At 36.6% G+C, this 10,258-nt stretch overlaps 1 protein-coding gene across 1 annotated transcript; it reads right to left on the bottom strand.

Annotated features, from left to right (window-relative positions):
* Positions 1–4,821: 4,821 nt before the first annotated feature.
* Positions 4,822–6,705, bottom strand: LOC144657977 (perlucin-like protein). The gene is made up of 3 exons (XM_078518309.1): positions 6,493–6,705; positions 5,757–5,871; positions 4,822–5,269 (listed from the first exon to the last, which is right to left on the bottom strand). Exons 1-3 carry the CDS (start codon positions 6,703–6,705, stop codon positions 4,857–4,859), a joined length of 741 nt encoding a protein of 246 aa, XP_078374435.1. The 3' UTR covers positions 4,822–4,856.
* Positions 6,706–10,258: the final 3,553 nt, after the last annotated feature.

Genomic DNA, 10,258 nt, shown 5'->3' with positions numbered 1-10,258 from the left:
CCGTTACCCTGTTCCGTTATTAGCTACTGTGGATTATTCTCTCAGTTCATACTATACCCTAAATGAACTATGATATTGCTTGAAACAAACGTTGTAAAATTTTCGTAATAAATTCCCTACCTAATCTGTTTTTTTTTTTTTTTTTTTTTTTTTTTTTTTTTACAATGTGCCAAGGTCATCCAGTATGAGGCTGGAATGAAAGCTGTGCGCTCAATAAGACACATAAAAATTGAATAACAGCGTATTCTTACAACAGTGATTGTAATTATGAATATTTACTTATGCCTTGAAATAATTTTAAGCGCTATAAATTTCGCTATGAACATGATCCCAAATTCTTACCGGACTTCGAGTATCCGTGGCATTTAAAGGGTCAGTGGATAATTTGTTTTTGTTTTTATACGTTGTTAATAAAAGTCTAATATACATAAAAGAGTCAACGCAAAAATCACCAAACTCGTTTGGTATAATTCTCTTTTTTTATATGATAACTTATGAGATTTTTCCTCTATAAAACCAGGATTAAGATGGTTATCGAAATTTACGAAAAACAAAATATGAAAAAATCCATTCCCATAAAAGGTAATTAGGTAGCACTTAGAATTTCAAATTTGGGAAAAGGCTGAGTTTATTAATGCAAGGAAAGTGCTTAATTTAATCTACAAACAGAAAGGAAAGCAGCAATATACTTTTCTTAAGGTGTTTGGCGGCCGTATGATATTTTTTGCCTTTGATACCATTTTTAAGTGTGACAAATCCCGTAATATTTTATAGTATTGCTCGTTACTAAGCATAACACTTTAGATTTAAAGTTGTGAGAGATAAACAAAGAAACTTAACAGGTTGTTCGACGTGGTTCAGTCATTCGATTTGCGTTTTTGCCAACTTTGAATTTTTGTTGTTGAAAAATGTGGTAATGGATATATGGAATAATTAATATATTTGAGCTGTGAGTGAAAGATTTAAAGGATATTGTTCATGGCCTCCGATTGGATTAAAGCACGATTCCACGGTATGCTTTCTTTGTAATTGCTCAAACAAAATATTTACTTCAACCCGAAGATAAGGAATACCACTAAGAAAACGAAAAGGACGGTGATACCTCATTAATTCAGAGCTGACAATTTGACACGCAAATATCATCCGGCCGGATGTTCTCGCTGCTCAATGACCAAAGCCGTGCGGTGTTAATTTTGATGTTAAATGTTAATAGCTGAGCTCACAGCGGCCCGAAGGGCCGCAGAACAGAGCCCCATACCCATGGAAAATTAACAGAACCATGATCATCATGGCTAGCGGCATGGTTCGCGGGCGCGTGCGCTCAAGCGATGATGACATCGCCCCAACATGGCGACCATACTCCAGAAATAGGTTTAAGGTTATGGTTAACTTCAGCTTACATCTTTGATATTGGACATCCATGTCATGATCAATTAACAATTGTCAAAACAGGGTATCCGCTTACCAGTTTCACATGACCATATCGGGGGCTCGCATATAGAACTTATCGAGGTCAAATGATTTTTTTTAAGTTTAAGTCGCTGGCCAAGTAATGGTTTACATTGAATCGCGGGCTCAAGTGCTATATTTTTTTTCCGGTTAACGGCAAGTAAATTCGGATTTACAAAAAAGGGCGAAGTAAATAACCGGAGAGTTCCACTTTTAGGCTTGACTTAATCTATTTAATAGTACAAAGAAAAACAATACGACAAGAAGGCTGTTTTAAACATTAAATGAGAGTTTACCCTACTGTTTTTTTTAGCATACGATAGGTTGATTATCCGAAATGACTATGTTTTTTGTGGAAGTATATTTCGCAGGTTGGCAATCAATATTTTGTGTTTTGCAGGATTTAATTTTGGCAACTGGAAAGACAATATTTTGTGTATAAATATGCTTGTGTAAATATGAAACGTGAAACGGCAAGGCTGACCGAACTGCGTAGAAAACTTAATGCGGCAGAGACATGATAGAGTCCAATCCGAGAGTCAAAAATGCATAACTGTTGACAGCTGTTTCGAACTCTTTAGTCCTCTTCAGTACAGTATAATGCCACAGATAACAGAATGCACAGCCAACGCGAGTCAACTGTTACAATCTTGTACGCCCACTGCTGGTCGAAATGTAACAGCTGTCTACAGTTACGCATTTTTGACTCTCGGATTGGTCTCTATCATGTCTCTGCCGCATTAGGTTTTCTACGCAGTTCGGTCAGCCTTGCAGTTTCACGTTTCATGTTTCACATTTGTTGGCTGATAGGTCTTTCATAGATCCAGCGTACCCTAGCAGCATTTTGTTCGCGGCCTAGTGCAGTTTATTCATTTTCTTGTGTAAATATGCTTATTTCTAAGTGCCTAGGTTTTAAAAGGTAAGAATTTATGATCAAAATGACCAAACAGAAATTCAAATTTGTCTTTAACTTGACTTTTAATTGCATCAATTAAGATGGAACAAGTTCATGAACAAAAAGAGAAAAAAAAAACAAAACATTGAAATACAATAATATTTTTATAGTCACTTCCGCGGTCATCATTCCTTCACTTTGTTCGGTTCTGGGAATAAATGACGAATGCAGGCAAATAACAAATATATGTATTTTGTTCAAGAAGGTTATTTAATTGGAGGTGTCGAATTATTAATTACGAATAGTTCAACAGCTCTATTTGTACTGCAAAATAACACAAGTTTTTAACTTACATAATTTATATTAATTTACAATAGGGAACTTAGGCTGAACGAAATAACCACCAAGATCTTGAAAGACGGGGCAGCCATTCTTACAAAGGGTGCGTTTCTTTGGGAAAATCCAAAATTGGATCATCGATCTCATCATATCTCATGGATACTTTGCTCCCAAAGAAACGAAGAATCCGAAAATATTTTTTTTGGCATGGGAACCCCGTGAACACATTTCGCACAGAACATAAAAAAGTAATATTAGAACAAATTTATTTTCCGTCGAATGTATCCTAGCTAAAATCATTTCACCGTACAAAATCTTTCACAAAAATAACAGGTCAAAATAGTTCTTCTTTAGCCTTAAGCACAATTTGGCGGGAACGCATCTTAGAGCGAAGAATGTTTGCGAAATGATCAATGCAAATTTCACTCGTGACAAGTTCCGTAGGCACACGGTGGCTGTTCTAGAAAACCTTCATCAAAGGCCTACTCTGGGACCCAAAGTTGCCGTAACTTTGGGCGACTTAAGGCGACTTTAGGCGATTTTAGCTTATTTTGTCCAAAATTACTGGCGATTTTGGGCGATTTAAGGCGATCTTGGGCGACTTTAGGCGACTTTGGGCGATTTTGAGCGACTTTAGGCAATTTTAGGTGACCTTTTAGGCAATTTTAGGTGACCGACCTAAGTACAGTTGTGGTATACATGTACATGGGAATCATCATGGTACACCATAAAGCATTGTTACAGAAAATAGCTAGACTTTAGGCGACTTTGGGCGACTTTAGGCGATTTTGGGCGACTTTGCGCGATTTTGGGTCCCAGAGTCATCAAGTTATAATGACAATTCATACTGATCAAGCAACCGTTTCATTGAATTTTGTTTTTTGATCGAAACAAGCGCCTGAAAACTTACCGTATGACAGTGTTTACAAAGAGCGAACCTGAATTTTCGTAGCAAAGACCGCTGTGCCAATGTGCTTTTTTCGAATTCTTTCCCAAGGAAACGCACGGATCATGAATCCTAAAAATCCGGAATTAGATATGATCTGATGTATTCACTCGAAGTGTGGATTCTTCAGATCATTGATCTGAGATTAATCCATTTTCGGATACACGTAAAGAAACGCAAAATCCGTTGTTGGATACTTGAATCCGGATTTGGGTTCAGTTTCCCAAAAAACGCAACCAAAGTTACAACAAAAAAGTGGAATCCCGAATTTTGAAACCTTAGAGATTAATTAACGAAATCTGTCGAGAAATCGGGAGTTCGAGAAAGCCGTGTTCCACAGTATTAATAATGAATTCAGATGTCGTTCTTATTTCACCCAATAACTCACAAAACATAAGTTACACAAACATATCCAGTCATCTACATAGGCTGCAGTAAGCCATTGCTATCACTTAATTGACCGAAAAACAAATGTTCAGTAATATTTTCAGCTTTAAATAATTAAAGGTACAAAAGCTTAATGTTATTAAAAGAAGTATTCTAGATCATAGAACACAAGGCCTAGGTATCTAATGTTGAATTAAATTTCTTGTTAACAATTGTAGCTCTTGTTGCCTCCCTTATAGGAACGTTCTGTGTCACAATTACAAGAAGACTAAACACACACACACACACACACACACACAAAGAAAAAACAAGTACATTGGATAAAGGCCTGGAAACAATTGCAAAGGCCTATATCCTGATAGTTATTTAGAGTAATGGGAATCTAATTTAAATATATTAGTTTTACAATCGCTACCTAAGCACGCCACCAGTTGACACACAATCAGATGTAGGGCTAAATCAACTTTTCATTTTCTTTTCTCCACGGTGGTGATCCTATTTTATATTCCATTCCGGAAAGCCAAAGTTTAAATTGTTTAAAAGCCACCCAGGTAAACATGGTTTAATGAGCTGGCTTAAAAATGTCCTTAAGCTTTCAAGTGCGTCGTCTATTATTCGTCTTTTCTTTATCACCATTGTTCCATTAAGTTTTAATTTATCGATTTTTCTTTGCCGTTGTTTTACTTTAGTAATTAATTTTGTTGAAGATTTCTTCGCAGCTTAGAAAGAAATTTGCCCATCGTATAGATGGTTTGAAACGTTGTGGTATTATACGTTGCTTTGTTAGTTTATTGACTTGAAATTCTGGCAATAAAACTGTAAAAGCGAGCGTAGTTAAGATTACATTTCGCAAATAAACCCTTTCTCTTTCGATGTAGAGCATGTATCGTCGTGCCACTCTCCGTCATATTCCTTACTGAAAAAATTTCCCTTTCGTATCCCAGCACAATCCTGCCCGTTATAATCATTCGGCTGGCCAATCATCCAGTTGGTGTACCCTGTTAATGGGCTTCCGTCAGACCATTTCCAGTCATTTTCAGTTTCCGCATCCGTTAGTCCAATCCAGTAATCATCATTGTCTTCTAGAAACTCTTCAGTAATGAAGGCGTTTTCGTCATCAGATTCGATCTTCACCAGCTGGCCACCTTTAGCGCTGCAGAATGATTTGGATTTGTTCCAGTCTTTTTCGGCTGTGAAAAGTTTGTAGCAAGACCCTTCAAAAGGGATCCATGTTGGTGGACACTGGAACAGAACTTTACCAAAAACAGATTATTATTATTATTATTTTTTATTATCATTATTTTCTGAGAAAAAAAAAAAAAACGGTTATCCACGCCTGCATGAGTCGTGGCATGATTATTTTTTTCTTAATTCAAACCAAAATGTAAGAGAGTGCGCTTAGAGATTGGAACTGATGCAAGCGGGTGTGTGAAACTTGGTCTGAAAAAAAAGCAAAAAGCTTTTCATTTTAAGCGATTTTACGATTAAACATCTTTACGGTAGATAAACGTTTTCGTCCCGAAAATCACTTATCACGTGATAATTAACTTCCCGCTAATATTGCGGCATAAAGTAATAGCAAAATAAACGTAATTTATAATTTGTACCAAGTGCGTGCACTTTTGACGGTAACGCGTGATTTCTGCATTCAGGTAGTTTTTTTAACCTAAGGTAGCTAAACGTTAGAAGTAAATGCGATACTATAAGTAGTAATGAAACGGAAGAAGCTCACTTTCTTACCGATATCACATTCATCTCCATGGTATCCTTGAGGACACACACATCGGTATCCTTTGTCACCAAATCCCACTTGACATGTAGCATTGCTGGTACATGGGCTGCTCAGGCATGTATCCTGAAATTCGAGCGACATAATAGGCCTTATGCATGATAACGTCAAATGCTCAAAATTCACGCGAATTCATTTACGCGAATTATTCTCAACCTTCTGCCACCTTCATACAGTTTTCACGAGGGTATCCTTTTCATCTTTGCTGCTTAGGGAATTCGTTTATGATAAAATTTGCAACATTATACTTCGAAAGCGAGGCTTGGTGGTGAAACTAGCCAGTCTGACGTAAACATGCATAAGGGCTATTAGGAAGAGCACCACAGTTTACTTTGCGAAAAAGAAATGCAGCCTATGTTTTATGGAAAAGGTGAAAGCCAGCTGTGTAGCCAAGTGACTCATCAGGTCGGAACCTGTCCCGGTTTATGTAGCATGAAGCGGCTTTAGGTATTTCTACTCCCCTCTGGATCGGACGTTACCTCAAAGCATTTAATTCGCCCGTACTCATTATACACCTGGGTGGAGAGAGGCACTATGAGAGTAAAGCATCTTGCCCAAGAACACAACACAGTGACCCCTGCCAGCGCTTGAACCCGGACCGCTCGATCCGGAGTCTGGCACACTAACCATTAGGCCACGCGCCTCCCATTATGGTAAGTGATACTTTGCTAAAAAGGAATAACGTACCATTATGGTACTGTATAAAAAGCCATCTCTGGCCCTTAAATCACTTGACGACTCTCGCTGGTGGTTACTGTCACTCAATTCGCACACAAATGTTCCATCTCCCTGCGTGCCGTAGTTGTATGACACACAGTTTGGTTCCATGTAGCAGTTAAGCTGGCAAAGGTCCTCGTTCGTTACTCGGTCGCTCCGGATGACATGATTCTCAAGAGCCATATTTTCTACTAGCTGAATGAATTGAATATTTCGACAGTCATCTAAAAAAAAAACAATTGTTCAAATATTGTTTTAGCTAAGACCTAAAATAGACGAATACAAATGTCATTAAGTACTATTGGCAGTACCCATGATGAAGGAGGAGTCAGTCTTCATCGATATACGTTCTACAGATGCGGTTGCAAATTAGCTAAAGGGTCAAGTGGGAATATGAAATTAAATTCCTTTTTTAACAGGTATTTTTTTGGCTATGTATACTATGCTTTTCCATGGTTATTTATTTGCAGATGTTTCTTGTATCTTGCCAAATTAATTAAATATACAGTTTTGGAAACGTTTTCCAAAACCCGCCGTTGGTCCAAAATTATAGTTCACATCATGGAATTAAGTTACGATGCCCTATATCGTCCAAATATTTTTTTTCGACGAAGCTTTTTGGTGAAAAAATATTAAATTAAAAGTTGCAGACCTAAGAAAACTTACACATGAAAAAAAAAATGAATGAAGGAGCGAGCCACGCTGTTTTCTGTGTAACGTCCTTTAAAATTATCCCTCTTTTCGACCCAAAATTTCTGCAGGTTTCGTTAGGGATATTAAAATAATATTGGTGGTAATATACTATTATGGTAACAGGTAATTCAATCTAACATATTTTAAAATGCCTCAGTCAATTTTCATCATTTTATGTTTAACTAGAAATTCTATATCCACGGACTATTGAAAAACTGTAAAATTGAAATTAAATGACTTGTTGTATTTAGAATTCCAACTATCTACTTTGCAAGGTCGGGAAAATTAAAGAAGCCACCTTATTTCGTACAATAGTCAAACTTGAGTATGCATGTAAGATCAAAGAAAACATTGCAAGAATAAATGAAAAGTTATTGATAGCCTGCGTTCCAGACTAGGGCTTTCCACAAGTTGCTCGAGATTTCCCAAAAAGTTGCCCGTTATTTCTCAAAACGTTGCTCAAAAGTTGCTCCAAAAATCAAAAAAGTTGCTTCTGATAATAAAAGTTGCTCAAAAGTTGCTCCAAAAAATCTAAAACGCTGTATCTAATCAAGAGAATTTCTCTAAATATATGCTAATTTCCCTTTGAGGGTAAGATTTCTTAGCAGTTTTATGCAATATTACAGCAAAAGAAGTATCTAAATACCGTATTTTCTCAATTAAACGCCCCCGGCGTTTATTTAAAACTTGGTCTGTTGGGCCCGTCGTTTATTTGAAGCCGGCGTTTAATCGGGAGCCGGCGTTTATAAACAAAGTGAAACTTTCTGTTATTTTTCAAGTTGATTTATTATTACCCATCCTACGATGCCGAGGGCCAGTTTGTCAAGGTGGAACAATTTTTCCTTTGTCCCGTACGGACAAACTGTCCCTGGGTCTCCAAAGATGATTATTACCAAGGGTTACAGTATTTACATACGGCATGTTGCAATCAAGATTTGTGACAAACAGAACCGGAACAATATATGAACAACATGGGAATAAGTAAATGTTATGGATGTAAAGTTTATAAAAGCAACGCCTGGACCTCGAATAAACGCCGGGACCTCGATCAAACGCCCCCGGCGTTTATTTAAAATTAGCAGTTTTGACCCGGCGTTTAAACGAGGCCGGCGTTTACACGGGGTCCGGCGTTTAATCGAGAAAATACGGTAATATATTAAGGGGAAAATTTGTTAAATAACAAGGATTTCTTTAACTGAGAAATATCGTGAAGATATCGATGACGTCATGTTTGCTGACGAGTTTTGTGCTGTTTTAATGGAGAATGAGCCGAAAGTTAAAACGTCTTCAAATGTTCCTCGAAAGTCTTCGGCGAACTTCGTTAATCTTCGGAAACGTTCGTATGGTCTTTGAACAACACTCGGATAATCTTCGGAGATCTTCGGTCTGGAAACTGCTCAAAATGCATCAAGTTGTTCGAGAAGAAAAAAGTTGATCGAAGGGGAAAAAGTTGCTCGAAATATGAAAAGTTGCCAAAAAGTTGCCGAGCAACTTGTGGAAAGCCCTATTCCAGACGAACTTAACCCAAAATCGGAAGAATAACTTCCGACAGATAAGGGTTAACAACAGTGGCGTTTCTTTTCTTTTTTTTGTTTTCTTTTTTAGTTTTGTTTGTTTCTTTATTTTTCTTTTTTTTTTGTAGTATACTATGTTTACAGTTATCTATATGTGAATTGTTTGTATGAATCTATTTCTTTATTGAAATTACCGAAATTGAATAAAAGTCATAAAATGCAAAAGAATAGAAAACATATTTCGTTTAGTCTCTCTGCGAGAAAGCTTTAGCGCCATTTATGTTAAACCGATGGAAGACCGAAAATGACTTTTAGAAATTTAAAAGGAACGTGGAGGGTTGAACTGGGCAATCCATAACATAATTATTATTAACCACCCCGATGTTTAAATGTCCACGATATTTAATTAAAATTGTAAGAAATTCAATAAGACTTGGCGAAATTAATACCATTTCGCAAATATTATACCCGGGTCAATTTTCTGTTATAATTCGAATCAGACTTTGCCTGGATTATAGGGAATCTAAACTTGTTCGTTGATGATCGAATTAAAACTGTACCAAAAAATTTCTATCGAAACGATGTAAACAGAGGGACTCGAATGACATATCAATGGTCTTAGGAGCAATTTCACGTAAGAATCAAAAGGATAAAACTGCGTTTAAATATCCTCGTCTTTAGACCTGAAATTTCCATGTTTGCCATTATCTACTAATGTTCTCACTTTTTACATGTGGTTTATTATAATTCACCACATCCGTTGCATTTCTCTACAACAGTAAATCATAATTGTAAACGTATTCTTCAATTCGGATCATCATGGACCGCAAAATTGAAATAATTCTCCTAAATACAGTGGCTTTATTGTTTCAAATGTTGTCAGTATTTCTCCTATTAATTTCGGTTAAAAAAGTCTCTAGATGGAAGGCTTAGATTTTACGGTTAGGTGACGTACGTTTAAGCGATATAAAAGCCATATGCACCTGACATGATGCACAATAAAAATTACCAGAATATATTTTCGCTTACCTCCTTTTGAAAAGGCCATCATATTGATCCACACAGCACACATGGCAATAACCACTATTTGACAAAAAATATTTACGCAATTCCCTTTTCTCGTAAGACAATAAGAATAACTCGACATCTTTTTCTTTGCTAGTCTTTGCATGCTGTGTGTTCTTTTGCGTGATATCTCCCTTACGCTTGCATGAAAATGAATATAATTACATCACTTTGTAAACAGTGTCGTTAAGTGCTTGCTTTGGCAAAACATGCAATATCATGACAAGTAGAAAAAAGGTGTAAACATACTCCGATCTTCTCATTGTTAGGACCGTTCACTGTCAAGGACAGTAAGAGAATATTTACTGCTTCAGCAGTAAAATAATAACAATAAAAAAAAGATATCTCACCAGTAAAAAAAAAAAAAAAATAGAAAAAGCAACAGAAAACGTGAAGTAAAGACGGTGAGATAAAAACACGAGAAAAGAAACCATGACAACCCGGCTCGCTTTTTTATTAAATTA

Source organism: Oculina patagonica, chromosome 6, assembly GCF_052425735.1.
Source record: "Oculina patagonica isolate OP01 chromosome 6, crgOcupat, whole genome shotgun sequence".
Lineage (NCBI taxonomy): Eukaryota > Metazoa > Cnidaria > Anthozoa > Scleractinia > Oculinidae > Oculina > Oculina patagonica.
Note: the sequence above shows the minus strand (reverse complement) of the source record. Positions and strands in the feature narration are given on the sequence as shown.

Excerpts from the sequence above, each read along its gene's own strand:
- LOC144657977 (XM_078518309.1), bottom strand. The coding sequence starts at position 6,705 with ATGGCTCTTGAGAATCATGTCATCCGGAGCGACCGAGTAACGAACGAG. Across the intron at positions 5,872-6,492 it reads TTTTATACAGTACCATAATG|GATACATGCCTGAGCAGCCC; the intron begins GTACGTTATTCC and ends CTCGAATTTCAG. Across the intron at positions 5,270-5,756 it reads TGGAGATGAATGTGATATCG|TTCTGTTCCAGTGTCCACCA; the intron begins GTAAGAAAGTGA and ends TTTTTGGTAAAG.